This window comes from Cupressus sempervirens, chromosome 9 (assembly GCF_028749045.1).
Source record: "Cupressus sempervirens isolate cs-2001-9-10 chromosome 9, ASM2874904v1, whole genome shotgun sequence".
In the NCBI taxonomy this organism is placed as follows: domain Eukaryota; kingdom Viridiplantae; phylum Streptophyta; class Pinopsida; order Cupressales; family Cupressaceae; genus Cupressus; species Cupressus sempervirens.
Genome location: NC_143126.1, coordinates 193763981 through 193791733, shown reverse-complemented (window position 1 = coordinate 193791733; position 27753 = coordinate 193763981). Strand labels below are relative to the sequence as shown.

Here is a 27753-nt window from a genome sequence, read left to right as displayed (position 1 = left end):
AGTTTCAGTGTACGTTCTCATGAGCATAACATCTTTTGCCATTGTCAGTTGATTTACTTAACATACAGGGCAGTTTTTGATGTTGTTCCTTGCTTTCTGGTTTTGTTCTTTTTGTTTTCATGCATGGTCCGTCTTTCAGGTTGCACATTATTTGTTTTGCTTGCAAGACGGGATTTGCTTGAACTCACTTATACTAGTTTATACTTGGTCTTCACAATTCAAAATCATCATCAAACCATTCTGGGTGAAGTATTTGAGCACCATGTTGTGAAAATTGTACAAAGAAGTTTTTCTTGATTGAGACAATATATTTTAAAATGTTTTTGACTTTGATAAATTAAATTTGGGAGCTAAATTTTGGAGTTTGTTTTGGTATCTGTGCCATGGATGAGTTCGTGTTTAAAAGCCCTTAATTTCTTATATCCTCCCCATATTTCTATTTAAAACAAAACACCTTTAGAAACTTTAATTTTAATTTTTCTATTTAAAAAAAATACCTTTGGAAAATTCAATTAAGGCTTGGAGCATCTGCTAGCTCTCTTGTTATTCGACAGTAGGAGTGGAAAACCTAAGGGTTAAGATTGCTTTTCTATCATCAAATTACAGGAGCATGAAAACTTCAGCTCCTTTGCTTTTTGTGAATTGTTCGGATATTCCTGTTTTTGCTTGCTCCTTTAGTGTCCTGAAACTACAATAGGAAAGTAAGAAGGGCCATGAACAAAGGCACTGCATCTTTTCAGTATAAGGTTAAGTATTTGGTTAATGGATATTTACAGCCCATCACATTATAGTGAAATACATAAAATAGCTTTTTATCATTTGGTCTAGAATGGTAAACAGTAAACATTGACTATATTGACATGTACGACCATGATGATCAAGGAGTTTGATCTTTGAAATGATTAATGAATATACTCATTGCTTGCTGATGAAATTATGTACCAAACCGGATCATGGAATCTACAAAATTTAACTTTTTGATGTACCTTTTACCCTTGATGTACTGTAATATTAATTTTTTCAGTTATTTCTCCTTAAGCAATAGATTCCATTAACAGTGCCTGAATATTGGTTTTCCTCTTAATCCCATGTTCCGGTCAGGGTGTTGACCGTGTAAATTCATTAGTTTGAAATGATGTATGAATTAATAATTTAATTCATTGCTTATTGATGAATTTTCTTACGAAATTGGACCTTGGAATCTCAAGTTACAAATATGTAAATATTTTTGGTAATCATTTAACTTTGACATTCTGTGATTGGACTTTTCTTCTGTTATTTCTGCTTGAGCTGTAGGTTGGTTTTCCTATTATGTCTCTTGATCCCAAGATCTGAGCCTTGTTTGGAAATTCTGGCATATCACTTATTTTGGGATTTGGTTCCATTACAAGTATTAGATGTGTTTTCATGCATTTAATCTGTAGTAATCTGAATTATTTGTGGTTTTTGTGCAATAGGTAAATGGAAGCTTATCGTATCATGATAAAATAGAAAATGGATTTTACCATATTTGGGGGATGAATCCATATGTTTGGACAATATGCAACAATTTAGATGAAGGTCATCAGATGCCATCTTTAGAATCACTAAGATCAGTTGATGGATCTGATTCATCAATGGAGGTTGTCGTGATAGATAAGCAGGGGGATTCACATCTTAGGGAGCTTGAGAACAAGGCACTTGCACTTGCTTATGGTTGTAGTAACAATAGACAAGTTGTTGGAGAACTTGGGAAACTTGTTTGCATGTTGATGGGGTAAGCATTTGGGTTGTGGGCTACTAGGGGTTGAAATATCTTATATGTTTTATTTATTGCAAATAACTGACACTGTTTTGGTTGTAATTCAAGGGGTGCGTCTCTGACGGAATATGGAGATCTTATGACACGCTGGAAAGTAAGCAGTCAGATGCTGAGAGACTGTTTAAACAGTATTGTCCTTCCAATAGGCAGCTTATCTGTGGGTCTGTGCAGGCACCGGGCTTTACTTTTCAAGGTAACCTTGCAGAATAGAATGTTTGATGGTGTATGATTGTTATGGTGGTATTCTGTTTTAGAGAAACTGTTTCTTCTAAGTTAAGTGAAAAAGTACTATTTGTTGAATTGCTTGGCCCAAGCATTATTATTCAACCTGATTGTCAAATGCCACGATTACTGTAATATATATAGATATTTCTTATGATTTCATTTACTAAATACTCCTCGAATGATGTAACATTCTGGAGGAGTTGGGTATGCCCATGGCATCATAATATGCCGTTTGTCTAATGGTAGCAAGTTAAATAGCAAAAGTCGCAAAAAACTTTTGATTATTTGTGAGTAATAGGAGTTCCAAGATTCCTGTGCTGATTCAATCTCAGTTTTTAATTAAAAGTGGGTTTTGCCCCATAAAAAATGTATTTCTTTAAGTTCATGAGTAATGCTAATGTTAATTCCTGAAATTTATAACATGTAGCTCTGAAATTTTGTTATACGCATCTATCATTGCCCTCCTGCCATTTTGCCTTTGATTTTTGATTTTTTACTGAGCTTTTCCTGAATAAAATTGGACTATTAAATTCCATTTACACTTTTCCCAGAGTGCTTCAAATCATGTTATTGGGACAGTACTATGTTACCAAGTTCTTGAAATTGAGGATTTAGAATTATAAGATACAGGGGGAACTAGAAAATTTCACATTTATGGTAGCAGTAATAACAAGAAAGTCCTGGATTTTCTAACCGAGGATAATCATCTTTTGAGAATTGCTGGGATATCTGCAATCTTGTTTCGACTTGGAGCATACTTAGTGGTTTGAATGCATTATTTTTGGCAGGCATTGGCAGATATAATTAACTTACCTTGTCGGATTGTTCGAGGATGCAAATATTGTGGGATGGCTGATGGTTCATCATGTCTGGTTCAATGTGACATTGAAAGGTGTGGTTTGGAGGATGTTTACTACTTTTCTCCATTCCTTTATTGTTATACATACCACATAGTGACTGGAAACAATTTAGAATTTAATCATATAAATTTATCTAACAAGCAGATGCCTATTCTTTGTTTGCGGATTTTAAAACTCATGGGTGAAGTTTCACTTTTCAAAATAGGAAGTTTGTCTGGGAAGTAGTGTGTTATTTCTGAATAGCTTGAAGGTATAGATATCTGGCAAGGTTTATAAATAGGTAAAAGTGAGCATTTTGTATCTTTTGATAGTGAGTTAACTTTGAATTAAACCAGTATTATATTTTTTAACTAGTCTGAATTCTCTTTCTTTGTGAACTTTTGGAGGTCAAATATTTGATTAAAGCCTTGCTTCTTACTAACAAATGCAAATTATATTTCAGGGAATATTTAGTCGATTTAATTGGAAAACCAGGAGAATTGAGTGATCCAGTATCTTTTTTCAGTTGTTCGACCTTCTTATCAATTGCTTCACCTTTGCGTATGCCAGAATTCAAATCGTTTCACATGACTGATGAGATTAGATCTCTAGCAAAGCAGTATACCCAAGAAAGCCAATCAATGAGTGATTTAATTGATGCAGCCACCTTACCTCAGGTTGCAGGTAAGATGTTTCCAATGCAAATTCTTAATATCTTTAATGTCTGGGCATTATAGCTATACATATCTAAAATTAAAGTGTGACCAAGAAGCTTGATTTAAGCCTACACTAATGAAATCTTATGCTTTTCCCAGAAGACAAAGGAAATATTTTGAACATGTAACAAGGTTTAGACTTCTCCAGTAGGGAAAAAAGTTATTAATATTAAAAGGATAAAGAATAGTAAAATAAATTCAGGCCTGCTACGTCCTACCAAATTGATATCACAATACCATTCACTGCTCAAAATTGGACTTGCAATGACCTGGTTAGTAGAGACACTGGGCCATAAAGGGAACCCCTCATATTATCTTCATATCATAAAGTACAAATAAAAAAGTGCTTATCTAAGTGCCTGGTATAGATTCACAAACGACTTGCCTGGGGCTCCTAAACATGTACCTATAATGAAGTAGTTAAAAAATTCAAAACTTGGTTTGAAACAGAATCTCTATGATCTTTGCAACTAATATACATTTAAGGTAGGAGTATATAACTGGTATTCTGAATAAGAAGTAGCAGCTAAGACCAATGAAAAGAAAAATCAGATTATGTATAACATATGCTACTTTTTTACTCCTGCAAACCTGCTGATTATGATATGATCAGTTTTGGTCCAGACCCTGTCTTCGTGTGGGTAGGGATGTGGTTAGGGTTTGTAATTTTGTCTGTGGGTTTCAACCCAGGTGAACCCAGGAAAACACTGATAAATTTTGATGGTTTTTCTGATTCCATAAGGAATGTAATGGTTTTTTAATTTTACTCTGTATTAGAATCTTACTCTGCTATTTTTTAAAGTTGTTTTATCAAAGTTGCATGGATACAGATACAGATACAAATACAGATACAGTATTGGGTATGGATACGGCCATTTTTTGAGACCTGCAATATCGATACGACTGGACACAACATTAATAAATAACACATACATATATTTAACACAGCTTTCTAAGTTACCATAGGAGATTTTCATTACTTTGAAAGCAGTATTGAAATATAAATATTTATAATTTAATTTAAAACTTGATTGACACAAATGCTATATAAATAAAATTTAAGAACATTTAGGTCAAATCTTAAAAAAAATCAAATCCCATAGTATATAGCACTGTTGGAAAATCAAGATTTTTAGGCAAACATGTGTACAATATTTGACGTGTATCTGGGCAGTATCGAATATGTTTCCAAATTGGATACGAGAATATGCGTGCCCAAGGAGGGACAGAGGAGTTTCCGGCAACTCTGTGTTTTATTAATGGTCCCTTTTGTAGGTGTTGCTTCTATTAATAGAAGATATAGTTGCTGTTTTAGCTGCAGTTTGAAGCTTCAGTTAATGGTTTCTAAATAATCTTCTAATTTTTTATTTATTCCTTGTGTATTGTATTCATTAATTCAAGTGGGCGATTTAGTTTTCACAGTATTAAAGCAGCTCGAGGGTTTTTAAGTAGATTTTTTTTGAAGCATTCTTTGTGTAGCAAGCTTGCAAGGGTTTTCCTGTAATCCATGAGCTTTTTATTCTTGTGAGATTCCGTGCGACCTATCTGCAAATTCGCTGTTTCTGAAGTGTTTGTGGTTAGTGCATACTTTTTTAGAAAATCTGTGCCCAGGTATGTGCGACATATTTTGTTGCCATTCTTGTGTGTTTGTGCTCCCCTGTGACATATTTTGTCGCAATTTTCTTCTTCTTGTGTCATTGGCTAAATGGCTCTTTCCTGGGTTATTGTTTGTAGTTTCCCATATTTTTATGCAAATGGGGTTTCTTCTGCTGACAATTTCTTTACATTTCTGCTATGTCACAAGGTTTGCCAAATTTTTGGCCACAGATTCAAAATTCGGCGAATTTGAAAAAAATAAATAAAATTCGTTAAAATTCTATCATGTTCGTTGTAGTCTGTGGAAGAGGAATTTTCTACTGCTGCTGCTAGTTAAAAGGAAACATTTACAACCTGTGGCATGCACTCTGTGCCCATCTGCAATCACAATTGTGTGCGTCACCGAAGAAGGCATGCGGATGAAGAGGGTGCACCCTCCACACCTACTTCCCACCGCAGACTAATTCCTCTCTTCCCTGGGTAATGAATTCTGATTACAGTGAGCTGAATGTGTTTACGATATATCCCTTGGTAGGCCTTAACAAAGACCTTTGGCAGCAAGGGTATTGTATGGATCTTTCAGGTAAGTTTCATTTCAACGATATACTCACAGGGGACACTCTTGTTGTCTCATCACTTACCCACTCCATCCACAGATAATAACAAGAGCCAGTGGGTTTGAACACATACATAGGGATTAAATATTTTGAAGCCAAAGGCTGAATCCATCCCATAGGCACATCAGAGCAAATGGTGCTATTAACTGATCCGAATGAGGGCCTAGCTGATCCTCCATGGCTTCAAGCGGAGGAATAAAGTAAAGCGAAAACGTATGAGAGCTCTGAGCATCTAGCTCTCCGGCTGCAAGATATCGCATGTTTTCAGAACTGGTTTGTAAATAGAATAAAATTTAGCATTTTATGTTACAATATATTTTTATTATGTTTTTAACTAATAATATTTTAGTGTTCTTATTTAGTGTTTTGTATTTAAAAAAAGTTGAATTTAATATATTTTTATTTTTTATAGTTAAAATATATTTTTTATCTTTTAAATAAAATTTAGTAAATATATATTTAGGTTGAAATCTATAATGCTTTGTAATATTAATCTATTTTTAATTTTATTGGATATATTATTATATTATTAAAAATTAAATTTGTATTGGCCCGTTAATGGGCTTGTAAGGGCTAATCCTAAACATAAAAGGGAAAAAGTGTGTTGGCTACCACCAGAGGAAGGATGGGTGAAAATTAACTTTGATGGGGCAACTCAGGGAAATCCAGAGGTCTTTGGTTGTGGTTGTGTAGCAAGAGATTATCAGGGCAACACTCTTGCTTTTGTGGCCAAACGATTGAAAGATGGAACGAATAATGTGGCAGAATGTGAAGCAGCTAAGGAGGCTTTAGTGTTAGGTATTAAATTGGGTATTCGTAGAGTGCATCTTGAAGGGGATCTAGAGATAATCACAAATGGAATTAAGAAAGGGAAGCTAGAAGCATGGCATCTTGACAAACACATAAGATAGATTAGATGCTTGATAATGGAGTTCAAGGACTTCAAGGTTTCCCATGTCTACAGAGAAGCAAATAAGGTGGCAGACATGCTGGCTAATATGGGCACGAATGCAACTTTGGGGACTCAAAACGCAAATTTTGAAGACCTTAGACTTCTCGACTTGGAATAAAGATTGGAAAGCATTATGAAGAGGCCAAAAAAGGCATTTTTGTTGATTCATGGGGAGAGTACAACTCAAATCATGAAACATTACACCTGACAACATTCAATAGATACCAATCCATCGCGTGTGACAGAGTTTGTAATTATTTATTGGCACCCCGCATAGACAAGGCTTCCAAGTTGTTCAAAGTGTGATTTCAAGGAGGAAAGGAAGGGCGATTCGCAAGGTTTTCAGCAGAGGGACGAAAATGGAGGCCAATTTTGCGCTTGAATCATACAATTAGACGCAAATGTATGAGGGGAAGATCATGGTTAGGCGTCTGAAGAACATTTTCATGTTTGATGATTCGGAGTTGCTGGATGGCATCCAACAAATGTATGGTATGGAGTACTTGGACTCTAACTGGAGGAGATGCTCAACTTGGATGTGGCTTTGCTCTTTGTGGCATTGGCATTGCACGTTGGAGAGACCAAAGAGGATGTCCGACAGGTCGTGGAAACATGTGTTGACCCACAATGGCTGTTGGGGTTGGAGGATATTGTGGACAGAGCCGTCCTGGGTGTGGGATTGGAGATGGGACAGGAGCCATGGAGGCTGATTGGGTGAGGGGATACTTTGGTTCAATCCCTGATAGTTTGTCATTAGCAAATCCACAAGGGGTGCATGTACCACAGGTAGAGAAAGGGTGGAAGAAAATTGTGGAGTTTCTGTAGGAGAAGATTTGGGTGCCGAGTGAGGAGAGGTAGGGATTTATGAAGGCAATGCCACACAAGAGTGTTGCAGCTCTAGGACGGCCACTGCGACACCAGATTGAGAGGAAGGTTTAGAAGATTGTTGAGACTCCACTGTGAAAGGACTATGATTGGACATCTCACTGACTGAAGAGGTGGGCAAAAGTAAAATGGGCAGCATGCGTCACCAAGGAACCAGCCCTCTTGGCATGCCAAGATCAATCCAAGACGACCGGACCATTCCAAATTTCACAAGGGAGGAGGGGGCACAATGGTTCAAGGACTAAGCACAGGTGGTTGGTGGAGGTGGACGGTGTCATTGCCTTGGAAAGCTAAATGTCTCCTTTTTGTGGGCTTTTGTGGGTTGGGATGCTGTTGTTCTTGGTAGGGTGTCTATGCCCTTTTAATGTATTACGTTGATATATGTATGTGGGGTAGGGAAGATAAAAGTTTGTAATGCTTTTGGCCAACTTTTGCAATTGGCAATCCGATTTGATTCCTCTTTTTTATTTTAATGAAAAATAAAAATGTTACCTTTAAAATAAAATAAAATTAGAATTTGTATTAGGCAAATTTAATGTTGATTTTTTTTCAATTTTTTTACTCTGTCAAACTTTATCTAAATTTTATTGTTGCAGAACTCGAACTTGAATTCGAACTTTGTGACTTAGCATTTCTGTATATGTTCACCCTTTTTTTGTGCTTTCAAGCTGTGATCTGCGCATTCAAATTTTCGCACACTTGTTTGGACCCTGCACAAAGTTTTTCTTTTTCATTCTGCCTGTGATTTTTAGAGATATTTCAAAGCTATAACTTGTGGCTAGGGTTTGTGCCAATTTGTGTTTTGATCAACTCGTCTAGGGTTTTCTGCTACATAGCACTTCAATCAGTTGATATTTTTTGTGCAGTTGTCAGTTTTTTTGATTCTTTTGCAGACGTGGGTAGGTTTCTGTTTTGGGATTTTTGCAGCTCTGCAATTTTCCTGAAATTTATTTTGCAGAATTTTGTAGAAAAAAATAGTTGTTATTATTTGCTAATTTGCCTGGAACTTTGTTGTTCTTGGGATTTGTGCCTGCTGTTTCTGAAATCAGGTTTCAATCTTACGCTTTTGTCTCGTTGTTCTCCACAAGGTCGACCAAGTGTGACCTTGGTATTTGTGATGGTGTCGACCAACATTATGTTGGAACACAGTCAGAGGTTTTACGACCACATGGAAGCAGTGCATGGTGATGATATTTGAATATTGGGGCCTTGATGCAATCATTCTGTGCATGAAATTTATCCTACAGCAGCTGGAAGGGACAAGGACAAATTTGATTAGTGCAACCGGGAAGTTGTGGTGCGTATCAGTCTGTCTGTAGCATTTCATGCCGGCCATATTACTTCTTGTGTTTGATGTGAGACTGCTGAGCATCACATTTGCACTTTGGAGGACAATGTCTGCTATATAGTTCTGGGACAGGCAGCAGCATCATTTGAGAGTGTTCAAATCTGCAATTGGAAGTTTTGTGAAGTCATTCTGGGAGGTTATATATGTACTGGTGAAGTTTTGTTAATGCTGCTACAATTTTGAGTGTCCTCTATTATGTATTGATGACTTACCATGTTTGCAGTGATATTAATTTCTGGTTAGTTAGGCTTTAAACAAGTTCTATGAAGTATTAATGAACTTATATGTTATTAGTATTTAATCTTCTAGGTTGTACTGCAAACTTTTGTTATGCATTGTTTTCTATATGGAATGGAATCTGAAAATCACTTAGCAAATAATGACAACAAAGCACATATAACTGCAAATTGAGAACAAGTTAAAAAAAGCTCATTAATCAGCTTGCAAGCAAACTGTTCGAAAAAATTACAGCGAGTGGAAAAGGCACCAAAATTATCAGATCAAGGGGCATCTTATGGTGGTATGAGAATAATGCATCCTGCCATCCTGAAGGCTAAATTACCACATTTTCTCCCTGAAGTCGAGATTTGGCTCGCAGGGAAGTCTGATTCAGTGCATATTCGTTGTAAAGTCTGTCAGAAGGATCCGGTCAGACTTTGTGAAGAATTTGGCAAGATTTTGGTATTGGAGAAACTCCAATGCTAAGAGACAAGTCAGTTTTTTGAAAGAAAAACTCGAGAAAAAATCACGGAAATCCAAAAAAAGCTTCTTCCAGTCTGGAATCTGTTTGTTGAAATCGCCTCCTCAATAGTTTACTGCAGGCTATACTAGGGCATCTGGAGACTCATGGCACTCCCTTAATCTGTGATATAATTGAAATATAAACGACTGGCCAGGTTTTTGTTCCTTTAATATTTGCCATCGTGTTTATATATTTTTCCAACCTTTGGTTAAACTTTCAATAATCGATCAATAATTGAATGTTGCGATCTTAACATGGCTTCGGAGTTTTTGACTCTACAAAGCTTCTTTATTACTTACTTATTTGTGTTTATTATTATTTGTTATTAAATTCTATTTAGAAAGTTAACATACTTTCTACAATATTGTCTCTTGTATTTAATTTTATTTCTTTATTTACTCATTTGAATTTTATTATTTAAAATATCATACTAAATATTATTTAATTGATAATATGGATTAAAGAATTATTATTTCCTATTTTTTATATTCTAGTATTAGTTTTGATATGATTTTATTATCATTATTTATTTAACAACATTGTATTATCTAATAATTATTAAAATTCTATCGTAAAATGGGGATATGACAATACATGAGGACTTTCATTCCAAATCACACTTTTCCCCATTGTTCAACACTCAATTACCTTGAAAACAGGCACAATTGAGTGCTCCGCAATGATCTTCTATTGTTCAATCTTAATATTCTGCTTCACCAACAAATAAATCCCCCAAATTTCTTCAAAAGCAGGAGGGTTTCCTGCACAAAATCATGTCTTGCTCACACACCAAAAATCCTGAACTATCATTTCAACTCTAATGCAATAAATCTCCAACAGCGTTGAATAGTGACAGAACGTCCTCTTGAACCTGTGTATTAATGACCTCTGATGGCCCAGTCTTGGCAATGTATTGGCACTTCTCCACTGCCGTAGACTCTCTTTCAGAGTTATTCACTGGAAATCGTGAAACATGAACAATGGAGCCATTTCAGAGAAGGAATATGCTTTTAATAACGTTCTGGAGATCAATCTGCCTACAACGTTCAATTTCAGTGCGTCATTCCGTTCTCTGACAGACCCTCTTCACCCTCTGAATGCATTTTTTTTTTCAAATTCAAAGTTTAGTAATATATACTTACAATCCTCTTATTCTGGCAGTCATACAGTGATTGGTGAATCCAATTGGGTTTTGAGAGGATCTTGAATGAACGCTAGCTACACGTGTTTTGTTCTGGAGAGCGATGGAAACAAATGCTTGCTATAGAGGGCCATCTTGGTGCCATAAGCTAAGGAAGGCCTCATTTGGAAGACCCAAACGGAGGAAAGGCAAAGGGGAGTTGTAAGTGGAGTCACTTGTTCTCTTGTTTGTACAATCAAAGAGTCATTAGTAATAAAGAAATCTGATTACTTGCAAATTGCTCAAGGATAGAGATCTTGCAATCAAGTTTGCCGAAGACAATGAAAAAGTAGTTGATGACCTTTGCTTGCAGCTAAGTATGGCTCATTGTTCATTGTGCAAAGCAGAAAATCAGTCACCTATTGCAGCCAATCCTATGTGTCAAGAAGCAAATAGGGCCAGGGAGATCATACAAATTGTTTATCAATTCATTCATAAGGATGAAATAAGGTATGCTGATTGGAACATTTTCTATTCGAAAAGGGAGACATTGTGCTGATGAAGGTCAGCAGGAACCACAAGAAGTTGAGCTCATGAAATTCAATCAACAATTTTCTCATGGCGATATAGTTGGTAGCCATGAGAAAATTGCAGGTAGCTTTCATAATGACACTCTTTTTGGATCAACTACTGATAATAAACACTCAAAATGGAAGAGTTGTAGTATACTCACATGACTACATAAGTTGAGAAGAATTGGGAAGAATATCAAGAGCATAAACTCTTGAGATTGGAGGTGGAATTCTGACAAGATGGTGCATATTGCAATTATAAAAATGCTAATGCAGGTAGTTTTCATAGCAGAACACTTGATAAACAACCACCATTAGTGAACAACCTATGTTAGAAGAAGATTTGTTTGATCAACATGATGACATTCAAGGAAGGTGTGAAGCACATGTCAAGTTGGTATTGGCAAATAATAGTCCTTATGCCCTTATAAGTCATGAGATGTCAGATATGAACGTTCAGATTGTCTTTATTGTTTGAAGCTTCTTACAAGATTTGGCAGTGAAGTCAGAAATTGATTGTAAATTAGTCTTGAAAGAGGAAAGTTCATATTCTAGTAGCAATAATGATTCATATGTTGAGGGAAAGAACAATGCAGATTTAGGAGATGACCAAATGAGGTTTGAATCTTTCTGATATTTAGGTTCAGTTTGGCATCACGAATGGGTTTTTAGTTGCATGTTTACATCAGCACTAGAGGCCTCTATGTGTTTGGGTTTGATGGTGATAGCTTTTTTTTTTGGTAATTAGATGGATGCTACCACATTATCAATAGAATCAAACAGTGTTGAAAGCTTCAGTGGATGAAAATGGTTGTAGGTGAACATGATAAGGTTGTATACCTATCCCGTTTTCATGAGCTTCTTCAATTTCCTTCCTAAGAGGATCTGCTAACTCAAGGACTTGATGTTGGTAAGTTGCTGTCAGCAGGTATGTCTTTGGTTAATGAAGTTTTTATTCATTGTTTTATTAGGGTATATCTTTGTGCAGCTTAGATTTGGTGAGATGTTTGTGGTGGAAAAGGTGTATGAATGGGTTGCTTCATGAGAGGCAATTTACAGATTGGAGCTAACAGTTTCCAGCTTTTGCATTGTTAAATACAACCGAGTATGTGGTTTGGTGTCAAGAAGATTGTACTTTCAGTTTTGAATAATGGAACACTAATGAGACACCAACATTTGGAGATTGGATGATAGATGCTCATTTCATCTTTTAGGTGTATAACAACTTTATTGTTTGGATTTTGTGGAGAAGTCAGTTGCTACAGGATTTTGCAGTTGTATCAAAGTAGAGCAGCAAAAGCATGATGGATATGAGTCTAATAGATGTGACCATTGGCTTTTTGCAAAAAGAGGGTGGTACCTGTCAACCTGATTGCATTGTGAGGAGTCCATATCATTTCTCTTTGAGCCCACAAATTAATGAGTTGAATATGCTTATGAAGACATATAAGAAGAGATTGATTGATTGGTATAAAGAGAGTTATACTTCTGATGCAGTGCAAGGCAGGAGAATCCCCAAGGGAGATGTCCTAGCCCCCAACAAGTAACCACACAGCGGAAACACAATACCAATGCAAGATTTGATATCAAATCATAATTATTTATTCATAAAATAACTGTTACATGCAATGTGCCGGGCTGTAAGGCCTTCCCGGTCACAACCAAATATAAAGCAATTACAATAATAGTTCTGCAAGATCTCTCAAGATCCAACCCAAACACTAGCTAGTCCAGATCCACACTCTAGTAGAAACCTCCAAGGATGATCTCAACTTGTGCTTGCATGCCCACCAAGCAATCTCCTTGTTGTCCAAGCTGCAGCTACTAGCTCTTCTCAAACTTTATCCAAGATCCAGGTGAAATTGCCTCACATTCGGCGCTCTGTTCACACACTCTGGAAATCTTCTCTCACTCAGCTACTCCATCTAACATGCTCTTCTCCAAGTTGGATGATTAATCACAATCTTGCTGTAAGCTGCCTCACATTTGGCACTTTGACCACAAACTCAGGAAAAACTCACTCTTCAGCTACTCTCCACACTCCTCCTCTGAATGAATGATGACTAAAGATTTCACCACAACCCTTATACCAATCTAAGGTACAAGTCGGCCCAAAATTCTAAAAACTACATAAACCTAACATTAAATACTTGAAGAGCCAAAAGCGGCCTCCAACAAAAATTAAATGTCCAAAAATTGATACTCGAGCAAAATCGCGATATCTCCTAGCCCCTATTGAATTAGAACGTGTGCTTCGAACTGAAGGTAGTGCTTTAGGTCCTCTACAATCCTTGAAATTTGCATCCTCTAACTCATTGCAGAAAATTAGTTACATGGCCTGCAACATGCAGCTAGAAACTAGAAAACACATCTCCAATAACAAGGTAGAACGGCTCAAAGTTCAACTCAATCCATCCAATGCAATCACGAGGAAAGGTTCTCCAATGTGTCTCCAACACATCCCTAAACATGAAAAGCATAACTCCACCAAAATCCAAGCTCGATGCTCCTGCATCAGACTCCCCACGTAAATAGAAAAGTATGTTCCATACTTTGATGCCCAAAGAAAGATCTGCAACCAACTTCATCCTTACGAATGTCTTCCATTTCATCAAAGTCAATAGAACAAATTTGAAAATCAACTATCTATGCTTCATTCAATGAAACATTAGAATCAAATTCATATCAACAACCCAATCAGCATGCTCACACCCAAGAACAAACTGAACATAATGCTTCATCAGCAAACCTTCATTCACATCAGCAACTTGTGAATCCACACTGACAACAACAAACTCCATATTAGTAGCAATATGTAGATCTCCATCAACACATTCCAAACTCATAATACCAGTGGTCTCATTGCTCACAACAAGATGCTCTGCAACATACAACTCATCAATAATAGCAACCAGATCATCCACGACCAAGTGCTCCGTAATTTCCATGTCAGACTCAGCCAACTGATCATGAAAATCAACCTCTGTCCCATCATCAACAAGGTTAGGAATATCTTCAGCAACAACCTCCATCTGCTTTGTAGGTTTTATATCAGACTCCACAAACTGATCAACAAAACCAACCTCTTCCGCCTCAACCTTGCTATGCCATCTTCTCTCACAAACAAATCTCTTAACCAGCTAAACAACTCTCTTCCGGATTGGTAGACTTCAGCTCCACAAACATCTACGGAATGCCTTCCTCATCCTATCCTTATCTCGATCAGCTGAACTAGTTTCAAATTGAGGAACCACCTCCTTAGCTCGATAAGCGAAACTAGCTTCAACCTGAGCAGACATCTCAGAAAACCTCCTTTCCTGCACATCATAGAGATTTGCAATCATCTCGGGGTCCAATCCTCTTGGAGCCATCTCCCAAGATCTTCGTAAACCCTCTGCAACAAATCCTTCCTACGCTCCTTGTGACAAAATTGAATTGTTTGCAAGTTAGATCACAACATGCCACCTCGCATGAACAATCAGAAACCACATCACAAGTCTAGGACCGTGGATTTCTAGTCCATAAACTCCCTATGATCATGCCTCAACAAGATCAACCTTTTTTCGCATCCATTGATCCATCTGCAAGCCCTTTGCAATTGCAAGTCAAAACCATGATTTTTTGCCTCACAACCAAGAGATCTAGGGCTCCAGAAAGAAAATCCACCACCAGATTAGTATCTTCTCAGATCTACTTCACCAACCCAAGTCCTGGTGCAAACTGTCTCAACTTTGGCGATCTGTCTACACGCTCAGGAACAACTGCGCTTTGATAAACTTCACCCAACCAAGTTCTTGGTACAAACTGCCTCACACTTCGGCGATCTGCTTGTACACTCAGGAACAACTGAGCTCTGATACCACCTGACATAGTGCAAGGTAGGAGAATCCCCAAAGGAGATGTCTTAGCCCCTAGCAAGTAACCACACAGTAGAAACACAATACCAATGCAAGATCTGATATCAAATCATAATTCTTTATTCATAAAATAATTGTTACATGCGATGTGGCGAGCTGTAAGGCTTTCCCGATTACAGCCAAATACAAAGCAATTACAATAATAGTGCTGCAAGATCTCTCAAAATCCAATCCAAACACTAGCTAGTCTAGATCCACACTCTGGTAGAAACCTCCAAGGAAGATCTCAACTTGTGCTCGCAAGCTCACCAAGCAATCTCCTTGTTTTCTAAGTTGTAGCTACTAGCTCATCTCAAACTTTATCCAAGCTCCAAGTGTAAACTGCCGCACATTTGACGCTCTGTCCACACACTCTAAAATCTTCTCTCACTCAGCTACTCCATCTTCCATGCTCTTCTCCAAGCTGGATGATTAATCATAATCCTATTGTAAATTGCCTCACTTTCGGTGCTCTGTCCACAGACTCAGGAAAAACTCGCTCTTCAGCTACTCTCCATATTCACTCCTCCTCCTCCTCTGAATGATGACTAAAGACTTCACCACTACCCTTATACCAATCTAAGCCACAAGTCAGCCCAAAATGCTAAAAACTAAATAAACCTAACATTAAATATTTGAAGAGCCACAAGTCGGCCTCAAACAGAAATTAAATGTCCAAAAATCGATACCCGAGCAAAATCGCGATATCTCCTAGCCTTGATGAATTAGAACTTGTGCTTCGAACTAAAGGTAGTACTTTAGGACCTCTACAATCCTTGAAATTTGCATCCTCTAACTCATAGCACAAAATTAGTTACATGGCCTGCAATAGGCACCCAAAAACGAAAAAAACAAATCTCCAGCAGCAAGATAAAACGGCTCAAAGTTCAACTCAATCCCTCCAATCTCTATGCAATCATGAGGAAAGGTTCTCTGATGTGTCTCCAACACATCCCTAACCATGAAAAGCATAACTCCACCAAAATACAAGCTTGATGCTCCTGCATCAACTTCATCATGGTATGAAATGCACTTCGAAAGGAGGATTTGTAGCATGCAAGATTTTAGTTTGCATTGTCTGGTTGGTTGTTATGCTAGGTTAAATTGAGTATGAGATGAGAATGGAATTAATTGCAGGTTTTGGGACCCAGGTACAATTTCTAGTGACGGGTTTTGGTCATATGATTGGAGTTGTGGACAAAATTCAGTGTTGGTTCTGCTGTTCACTTTCCAATCAGCACCCACAAGACTATGGTTTTTGACGTGTAGATTAGTTTGTATGCATTTCCAATGAGTATTTGATTATTACATGGTTAAGGACAGATTGTGGAGGAAATTTTCTCATTAGAGATGATTTTTCAACTCCAATGCTCATTAGTCCTATGTATTTAATGATATTTCTGATTGTTTGCTGCTGCCTTAGTTTTCCCACACTGTTTATGGCGACCTCAGTCTTGGGGTGGTTCAGTTTTGAGCACTTGCATTCTTTAGTACAACCAATTATGAGAGATTCTCTGGGCATAGTTCAATTATTCACCACTATCTCTTGGGAGAGTTTGGGACACTGCAGTCTTTTTCATTGTCAATATTTCAGATTATGATTGGTTGATTATAGAGAGATTGGTTATTTGGTGTATTCGAGGTCTTTCCTTTGACAGATAGAAATTTAAGTGTTGGTGGTATGTTTTTGATTGGCAATAGTGGAGGCATTCCTTGGTTGGTAGATTGCAGAGTTGTAATAGTGATTGATCTTCATTTTTGTAATGTCATGTTGAGTGATACTTGGGTTTATGTTATATTGTTGAATGGTGTTCTTTCTATTGCCCAAGATTGTGATCGACAGTGAGTTTGTTGATGTGGCCATTTTATAAGTTATCTTCTCAGGATTTCAACTTTGGGTTTGATTTTTTTTCATTATATGAGGTTTTGAGAGCAAAGCATGCAATTTGAGTATGTTGGTTTCTTAATTATGATTAGAGAAGTGTTGCATCTGTGTGGTGATTACGTTCCAAGTTTGATTTAGAACCTTGAGATCACTTTGATTAGTAGCTCAATAGTTGATAGGAATGTGTGAGCCTATTCTTGGTGTTGGTGTAAATACGTATTTACTATTTACACTTAAGTTTACTTAGGTTAATGCATTATTTTATTATTTTATTTTGTAAGACACTTAAGAGTTTGTGCACCTTTTTGAGTTGTTGACAGCACTGAAGTACGCAACTCTATTTCAGCACATGGTGTCTAGAACACTGGAGTTTGCATCATTCACTGAGTTGTCATGATGAAGACAACATAGTTATTCGCACTCCCTTTTTAGCACATGTTGTCTACAACACTGATTTGTGTGTTACACCCTTGTAGGCTTATCCTCTCATCATCGCACTTACTTCTGTGCTTAATGGAGGATAACCCATATCTGGTGGACATGTGCCTGGTCGTATGACTTATCATGTAGCTGATTCCGAGGCATTTTAGATGTATCTCAAAGGCCTTTATATACAGGCACTCCTAGTGTACTCTTAATGCATATTGAATGAATATATCGTCATTCTGATCATACTCTCTCTTTCTATTCTACAGTTGTGCTTGTGTTTGAGTTCTTAGTGCTTGGGTGAATTTTACCCCAAGGCAAATTCTTACATGGTATCAGAGATGGGAGATTTTTTCTTCACATAGCCGTTTGAGATCATTGTTGCTTTAAGCACCTCAACTCGAATTTAGAGTACTGCAAAAATTGGGAGCGTCTAGAGCCAGATCTGACCTCGTCTTTGCGTCCGGAACACTGATTCGGTGAAGATCGACTATAAACTCGGCTACCCTAGCCCAAAGTCGATCGTGAGGCAATTTTTTTTTTACAAATCGGCCCTCGGAGGCCCCAGCTTGCAACATGGGTATGATCTTTAGATCTGCAATTTTTTAATTCAGATATGGTATTTTTATTTAATCTTTGCATTATTTTTTCGATTTGGGTATTTCGAAATTTTTTTTGCCCTCCGAGCAAGTAGCAAAGAATTTTTTTTAACAGAACCAGGTAGTGACACCCTGGCTCTGCAATCTGGAGGTTGTTTGTTTGCAGAGGAATATTCTATAATTGCAGGTTTATTGCAGCGGGCATATACTTTACAAATACCGGTCGTGCACATTATAACCAGCGGTCAAAATCCTCCACCCAACCTCCCGACGGCTCTTTGCTTTCATATCCCGTGGCTTTGTTAATAAATCGCATCCCATGCGATCGCCCCACACATGTGGGATAAAGATTTAAATACCCCTTGCCGCAAAACAGTTATGTGGCCCGCGCATTTGGAGTTCCCGGTGGCATCTAAGAATGTTCCGACATCTCCTTATTCTCTAGCACCCGCGTGTTGACAATTCTCGGCATTCGACAATTTTATACAGCGACCGCCGTTTTTAAAAATCTAGCAGGTTGGATTGCACTACGCCCACACGACAAGCCTAATACCGGCCACGCGGCATGCTAAGAGTCACCCACATCTTCTCCAGATTGCGCACACGTGACGTCCCAACTCCGAGCCACATTAGTCCACGTAATACTGCGACATGTGGCGCTTTGTCATTGGGTACATGTCGGTGTCCTCGTCAACAACCAACAGACATGCAGGTAGGACACGTGTTTGATTTGTACAAGTGCCACGTCACGTTGATATGGTTCAGTAATTTGCCACGTTAGCCCAGGCAGCTTTTTTCTCGCTGACGTCATCTGATTACGAGGTTAAATTTGACGGTCGTCTGACCGTCAAAACCAGGGTTTTTTAACTGTTGCGACGACTGTTTGACCATCAAATTTAAGATAGCAATTTTCCTGCTAGATCCCTCTCCAGATTGCTTTTTGTTTTGGTAGCCTGACTTTGCGAGCCCATAACTTGGTCATACAGACTCCGATTCAGGTGCGATTTTTTTTGAAATTGGGCAGAATTTCCTGAACTTTCTAGTGGCGGTGTTCTTTTTTGGTTTTGGTGCAAGGATTTTTCAAAAATTGTGTTTTTTGGCTACTGTACTTGCATAATCTTGCATTTTGCAACTTCAAACACTCCGTATGGGCACATCTCGTCACTTTTTCAGGTTCCGTTTTTTTTGAAAGTGCATTATTTTTCTATTTTTCAGATCTGTAGTCAAATTCTAGGGTTGTGTGGACAAAATTCTCACTTTCAGAATTAGAGCTTTTTCTGCATTGTAAAGCTTTGATTACTTTTCAGAATTGTTGTACATCTGAGCTACAGTGCTTAGTGATAGATTTGGGCCTCAAAAGGCAGTTGTAAAAGCAAAATCAGAAAGTCCACTTTGTTCATTTTGACAAGTGGCCCATTGTACACGCACTACTTATAAAGTGCCAAAAGCATCTTTTTTGGATGGGTCTTTTGATTGAGTGAAAGGGGGGTGTGTGTACTGTTTTCTTGTGTCTCTCTTTTGTGCTCTTTTCATTTTCTGCATCATGGGTTCATTTAAATGTCCACCTCTAACTTCACGCAATTATTCTACTTGGAAAGATATTGCATGGAGTAGATTAATGGAAAAAGGTTACAGTCTTTATGTTTATGGTACAATTACCAAACCTATTGATGCTAAAGAACTCATTGAATAGAAAAAACAAGACCAATAGGCTTTAAGTGTTATTAGGAGTCGTGTACATAGAGATCTCTTCTTTCACATTGCTGTTTACTGTATGGATTAATTAAGCAACGCACACAGGGAATAGACATGAACACCAAACAACAAACAGCAGAATTCTTATTATTCCTATATACCAACAGTACATTATGCTTTTATGATATCATATGATTACAATGCTTCCCGAAGGGGTTATAAATACTTTCTGAAGAACTTTCTCAAAGGAGTCCGTCGGCCACATACATTTGTTACATAAAAACCTTTTCGAAGGAATCCGTCGGCTGATACACAATTTCCTTCCCGAAGGGACCCGTCGGCTGATACACAATTTCCTTTCCGAAGGGACTTGTTGGCTGATACACAATTTCCTTTTCGAAGGGACCCGTCGGCCGATACACAATTTCTGCCGACGACATCATCCCCCCCAAAAAGAAAAGTCGTCTCCTGACGACTACAGAACAAAACTCAAACAACTAATACAACAATATTGATCTGCCATATCACTTTCACATTCATCCCGTTGCATCTATAGCCTTTGCTAACACAATACTGACTCCTCAAGCTGACTTTGATAGCCACCTGTGCTGCTTCCTCTGCTTCCAACTCCTTGGTACCTTGAGCCAAGTGTCGCTGCACTGCCTCCAACTGGATGATTAGCTCCTCCCGAGCTCTCTACGCATCCACCAAGACAGCCTCACGGCCAACACCTACTCTCAATGCCTCTGGTACACAAACACTCCATGCCTGCAGCAGCTCCAAGTCTTCACAACTGGTCAGACTCCCACGATTGATATCCGCAACCCCGGCAGGGTCGAGGGGCAGTGCCCCCGCGGGGTCTTGGGGCAGCGCTCCGTGTGCGCTCCTTGTTGCAGTATAGGGCGGGGTCGAGGGGCAGCGCTCCTCGCCGCCAAGACCAAATTAGCACTTCGTAACCCACACAGAAATGCACGGAACACACCATTTCTGTCATTTTCTGCCGATTCTACACTCTTTCTGGCAATCGCTGATGCTTCCCCTTCCCTATGGCATCATTTGATACTCATTCTGAGCAACTTGATTTTGTCGTCGTTTTTTTTTTTCTTTTTTTAAAAATTTTTAGAAAACGTCCTGTCACCCTTCTGTGATGAAATCCGTACGCAAACCCCACTCTTCAGAATTTGTAATCTTGCAATCCAAATCCGTACACATGATATGCTTGAAAAATTCGTACAATCACCTTGCATTCCCAACTACAATTTTCGTACACTATTTTTCTTTAAAAATCCGTATAGAAAAATGGCTCTAAAATCCGTATGCTTAATATATTTGCTTGAAAATCCGTACGAAACACAAGCTTATAACAAGCCGTACGGTATCTTCCTCCAAAAATCTATACAGCAGCGTCTTAAGAACCCGTACAATTAATTTATCTAGAAAGCCGTACACCATCCTTTAGACATTGAAAACCGTACGACAGTCCTTTTTACTGTAAAATCCATACGGTATTTGTGGAAACCGTATAGTGCCCCTTTACTATGAAATTCGTACGGTGGCAATAAAATCCGTACTCTGGCAGTGAAATCCGTACGGTGGCAATGAAATCCGTACGTTGGCTTTAAAAACCGTACTACAACATGAAATCCGTACATTCTTAAAAAATCGTTCTGCAATTTGGATTGTCTAGAAAACCGTACGCCCTCCTTCAGATAAGGAAAAAACCGTACTTACTTTCTTTTCCCTTCAGACGAAAACCCTGTACGATGCTGTCTCTTGCAAATATGGAACCGTACGGTACTTTCCAGAACCTGTACGGTACTTCCCAGAAACCGTACGGTGCTTTAATTCACTTCTCTTTTTTTAAATTTTTTTTTTGAACTATGTACAATATTTACATATGTACAGTACTTGCAGTCTTCTTCTCTCAGTTGTTCGTCCATGGAGGTGCGTTACTTCTTTCATGGAAGACATTCAACTTCGACCTATTCACTGTGTCGGCAACTTCCTTTCCTTTCCGTCTAGCATCCATTGTTTTACTGCTCCATTGTCACCCACTTCCCGAATTTGATATGGTCTGACCCACTTAACTCTGAACTTGCCTGGGTTGATCTCATTCCGTCCATCATACCTCAACGCCAACTGTCCTGGTTGAAACCTGCTATGCCTGTTCTGTGTCATCTCCATATCGCCTAGTTTGTTCCCGAAGCTCCGTACCATGGACTCCGTCAGCTGCCCCTTCTGTCCGTCAATAACACTTTCACTCTGTACTGCTACAACTTTTATGGAAACCTTCCTCTTTGTTGCCTGTGCAGACCGTATCGTGTGTCTTCCTTGCCGTCCATACCTTTCTGCTATATCTGTGGTTTGACATAATACTTTCTTCCTGCGCAGTCGTACAGTAGAATCTTTCCTTCTTTTGGGTTTGTACTGTATGTTCTGTCCTTCAGCTTCAGTCATATCCGCGTTTCCTTCTTCGGCTTCTCTGTGTTGCTTCGAACATTCATTTCTTCCTTCAGCTTCTCCGTGTCCCTTCAAACATTCATTTCCTCCGTCGGCTTCTCTTCATTTCTTCGGACAGTCATTTCCTCCTTTGGCTTCTCTGTGTTCCTTCGGACATTCATTTCCTTTTTCTTTCTTACCTTCGTCGATCCTTAGCATATTACAACTTGGAAAGAGCTCGTAATCCTCTATCTGCCAGTGGTAAAAACCATTTATTGAATCAGATCGTCATCTCCTTCTAATCGTAGGACTCCCTCCTGATCGAGTTCCATAATCTGCCTCCTCTCATCGTCTTCTCCTTCAGAATCCGATGATAGAGCTTCTTCTCCAACCATCTGAGTGTGCAGATCGATGACATACTTCCGGTCTTTGCTTTCGAGTGATAAAGTATTTTTCTTCCAATCGTGCTTTGCCTTGGCTTGTATCAGCCACCCCCGGCCGAGAATGGCATCATATCCTCTTTGCTTCAGTGGGATTACGACAAAGTCCAACAGGAATGGCTGTGTTCCAATCATCACTGGTTGTGCTGTCAGGACTCCCAATGGCTTGATTCCATGTTGATCGGCCGTTAGCAGCTGGAATGTAGGCGGCCATAATGTCGGCTGTCCCAACTTTTTCCAAGTGTCTTCAGGCAACACATTGACACCAGACCTTCCATCCACAATTGTTTCCGTCAATACAGTCCCGAGAATTCCCATTTCGACGACTGCTAGATGGCGTCTGGATGAGAGGGCTAACAACATCGGATCTTCTACACTTGCGCCACTTTCCTTCTCCTTTTTGTCCACTGTACTTGCTCCACTTTCCTGCTTCCTTCCATGTTCTCCTGGTAGTTGAGCAGCGGGAACAATGTTTGTGAGTGCCGATTGGAGCTGAGGCATAGTGAGCAACAGATCACTTATCCTAACGGGTATCTTGGCTTGCAAAATTTGTCGGACAATGTTCTGTTCTGCGCAGTTTTGTACGGAAGTACTCGGCGTGTCCTTCAGGTGTGTCGTTTCTGCCTGTGTTGCTTTCTGGATCTCTACCTGTGCTTCCTCCAGTCTCTTCTTTTCTTCCACCGAGTCGGGGTACACTTTCACTTGCTGCCGTGTGATGGCCAAAACCCCTTCTTCGTTCGTCTCGACGATGATCAAGTTTACTCCCGACTTCGGACACCTAGCATCTTCATGATCACCAGGTCCACACCATCTGCATAACAACTTCGGTGTGTTCGCCGTTGTACACTCTCGAGCGAAGTGACCCCACAGATTGCATGCGCGGCATTGAACTATCGGCCGACCATTCGCATCATACTGAATTCGACTCCTTCCGCCATTATTGTTGTTGCCGGTATTGTTATTTTGACCGTGCCGGTTGTTTCTGTATCCGTCTGATGTGGCTCCTTTCGTACTGGTGTTCCCGTTCGCTCCTGACGGGGATGCCTCCTGTGTCAAGAACACTTGTTGCGGTGTCCTTGTTTTTAAATTGAAAGGGCATTCCTTTCCCGAGTGTCCCAGGATCTGGCAGATTTCACAAAATTGATCTTTCGGGCAGGATCCCTTCGTATGGCCTTCCTTCTTGCACTCCGTGCACCATAGATCATTACCCTTAGTCTCCTTATTCATGTTTTTGAATTCCTTCATCATCTGCATCATGTCCTTCTGGAGGGCGCGGACCTTCTTGTTGCTGCCCTCGTCATCGTCGCTGCTATCTTCTCCTGAAGGGTCATCATCATCTGAATCTGATGAGCTAGTCTTCTTTTTCTTCTTTGTCTTCTGGTCACTTTCGAGGTTCATTGCCCGATTGTACGCTTCAATGTATGTCGATGGTGGCACGATCTTCATCTTTTTCCGTAGCTTCGGGTGAAGGCCTTCAATGAACCATCTTTTTTGGAGTCTATCTGCCGGTTTATTCTCCATTTTACTGATTAAGTCCTTCAACCTCCTGGCGAAGACCCGTACTGTTCCATTCTTCTTTTGCTTGGTATTGAATATCTCCGCTAAAATTTCATTATCGTCACGCAAAAGTTGAAATTCTGCAATGAACTCCTTAATGTTATCCCAACTGTTTAACTTTTTGGATCAGTATCAGTAAACCAATCAATCGCAACACCTCGTAGGGTAGCGGGAAATTGTCGGATCCATTCGTTTGTATCTGTTATGCCATTTGCCCTCCAGATTGTTTCACATGTTTTACAATGTCAAATGGGATCAGCTGCTTCATCACCATCAAATTTAGGCAACTTTTCCTTCGGACCTTCCATTATCACTGTATGTTGAGGGTTTTGTTGTGTACCTACGCTGTTTTGCACTTTCGCGCTGTTTTGAGCACCCGCGCTGTTCTGAGCTCTCGCGTTGTTTTGAACACCCGTGTTGTTCTGCACACCCGCACTGTTCTGGACACCCTCGCTGTTTTGCACACCCGCGCTGTTCTGCACACCCTCGCTGTTTTCTGCTTCCGCACTGTTTTCAACACTAGCGTTGTTTTATGCTTCTGCACTGTTTTCAACACCCGTGCTGTTTTGGACTTCTGCGCTGTTTTCAACACCCGCGCTGTTTGGTGAAGAAGAGGGTTCGTCAACCGAAGCTGTTCGTCCCGGAAGTATATCTCGGACGAAGAGGTCACTCCATGCTTGTGCTCCTTCGGCACTTCGAGCCGTGCGAGTCGATCTCCTTCCGTTAGGATTCTCTTCCCGTGGCGTATGCAGGTTCAAAAACTCCTCCCTCGCTTCTTCCACCAACTCAAGCCGTTGTCGAGTCTCCTTCAACAATCCTTCCGCGCTTTTGTTTCCGTCGGCAATTTTTTGAAATCTCCTTCGACGCTCTGTCTGCTGAGCCAGAATTAAATTTTCCTGCGCAACGCGTATGTCATCTTTTTCCTTCAGCTTACTCTTATCTTTGTTCAACTGATTCGACATTTAATTCATATCCGCCTACCTGCGTACCAGATCCATCGGGCAACGGCGCCAAATGTTTACTGTATGAATTAATTAAGCAACACACACAGGAAATAGACACGAACACCGAACAACAAACAACAGAATTCTTATTATTCCCATATACCAACAGTACATTATGCTTTTATGATATCATATGATTACAATGCTTCCCGAAGGGGTTATAAATACTTTTCGAAGAACTTTCCCGAAGGAGTCCGTCGGCCACATACATTCGTTACATAAAAACCTTTCCGAAGGAATCCATCAGCTGATACACAATTTCCTTCCCGAAGGGACCCGTCGGCTGATACACAATTTCCTTCCCGAAGGGACCCGTCGGCTGATACACAATTTCCTTTCCGAAGGGACCCGTCGACCGATACACAATTTCTGCCGACGACAATTGCCAGTTTCATAGAATCCAAACTAGCTTGGGAGAAACTTGAATCACTGTATGGTAAGGTGGATGAAGAAAAGGGATTTTAGATTGAGGATGATCTACTTCTCTTGGATCCAAAGAACTTTGACACAATTTAAGATTACATCAACAAAGCCAATGAGTATAGGGCACTACTTAAAGATTGTGGAAATCTCATTAAGGATGAAAAGTAGAGGCTACCTCTAGAGTATGCTTCCTTTGTTTCGAGTTTTAATACTCACAGGTTGACCATGGGAACTATGTACCAGAAGCCTACATTTGATGCATTTGCATAAATGTTGATTGTTGAACAATCTCACTTGATGGATTTAGGACTTCTCAAGTCATCAAAGACCAAAGCCTTGGTGGCTAGTGATGAGCACCAATCAAGTCAAGGAGGGAAAAGTTCTAGCAACAACAAGAAGTAGCAGTTGAAGTAGAAAACACAATTTGAGACACAACAATCCTCCTCACAGCAAGGCAACTCTTCTTCCAACAAGAAGGGAAGTAATGAAAATGACAAACTTTTTTGTGGATATTGCAAAAAGCCAAATTATGACGAGCATCATTGCAAGACAAAAAGAATCAATGAGTTAGAAAATCTACTCAGGAAGAACAAAATTCAAGTGCCAGGTACTTCCAAGGATTCAACTCCAACCTCTTCAAAGGGTAAATAGCAAGCACTTATGGCAAATTCAAGTTCTTCAAAATGGATACTTGACTCAGGTGCCTCCTATCATATGGTTTCTTCAAAGGGAGACTTTTCTTTATTGAAGCAATCAAAGGTATCACATGACTTCGTGGGAGATGATACTAAAATTGAAGTTGAAGGAAAAGGACAATGGGGAATTCAAAGATGTTCTCTACGTTCCAAACCTTAGCTCCAATCTCCCATTAGTTTACCAAATCACTCACCTTGGAGATGGTCACAAAGTTGAGTTCCTTCTAAATTCAGTGCTGGTGCACAGTCTTAGAGATGATTCATTGGTTGCAGTGAGGAAAGTCAATCATGACAAGAGGCTTTATTCCTTCTCCCACTTTGTGCCTAAGTCTCCTTCTCAAGCCTTGTTGACTCACTCTACTTCACAAATCACTTTATGGCATGAGCGGTTTGGTCATCTTGCCTTCTGCCATCTTCACCAACTTTGCCTCAAACACATGGTCAAAGGTCTACCTAACATCAACTTTTCTAAGGGAGAGTGTTCATCATGTTTAGTGGATATGCATCTCGAGGAGAAGTATGATAAAGGCAAGTCTTCACGAGCACCAATTGTTCTCTAGTTGGTTCGCATGGTTTTGGCTGGTCCTTTTGCAATGACTTCAGTCAGCTAAGGCCACTACATCCTTACTTTTGTTGATGACTTTTCAAGATTCACATGGGTCTACTTCATCACAAGAATGAGGTGGTTCATAAGCTTCAAGACTTTAAGACTTGTATTGAACACAAATCCAGGAAAGCCATTAAGGTGCTACGGGTGGACAATGAGAACAAATATGTCAACAGAAGACTTAGAGACTTTTGCAGACTTGAGGGAATTGATCTTCATAATCCACCAGCATTTAGTCTGCACAATACAGATGTTGCAGCAATGAGGATTAGAACTCTCAAATCCATGGCAAGTTGCATGATTAAAGCCAAGTCTCTTGATCCAACACTTGAAGTTGAAGCCATTAGTAGTGCTACTCACATACTTGACAGGTCTCCTCATAGTGCCGTACACGGGAAGACTGCTTTTGAGGCATGGTGCGGCAAAAAACCAGTTGTGAGTCATTTCTGAGTCTTCGGTTGTCCAACATGGGCAAACCTATCTTCCAAGGGATGCAAGGCACCAGCACCTAGGCCTTGTCCTTTCATAGGATATGAAGACAATGTGAAGGCATATAGACTTATGGATCCATAGACTCATGAGATCTTTGTGGAGAAGGATGTTCACTTTGAGGATAGTTCACCTAGCTTATCCTCTACTCCTCTTTGCGCTTCATATACTGTGGAAACTGATAG

At 39.4% G+C, this 27753-nt stretch overlaps 1 protein-coding gene across 5 annotated transcripts in view; it reads left to right on the top strand.

The window, feature by feature from the left end:
• LOC149538137 (serine/threonine-protein kinase CTR1-like) overlaps positions 1 to 27753 on the top strand; it is a 97783-nt gene that overhangs the window by 11250 nt on the left and 58780 nt on the right. For all 5 annotated transcript variants that reach the window (XR_016355991.1, XR_016355990.1, XR_016355992.1 and 2 more), the window contains exons 4-7: positions 1458 to 1756; positions 1850 to 1994; positions 2815 to 2918; positions 3329 to 3549. Coding sequence is in view for 2 of the 5 variants with exons in the window: in XM_089799517.1 (XP_089655643.1) it covers positions 1458 to 1756; positions 1850 to 1994; positions 2815 to 2918; positions 3329 to 3549 (769 nt within the window). In the remaining 3 variants the exon portion in view is untranslated. The remainder of the gene's footprint in view (positions 1 to 1457; positions 1757 to 1849; positions 1995 to 2814; positions 2919 to 3328; positions 3550 to 27753) is intronic.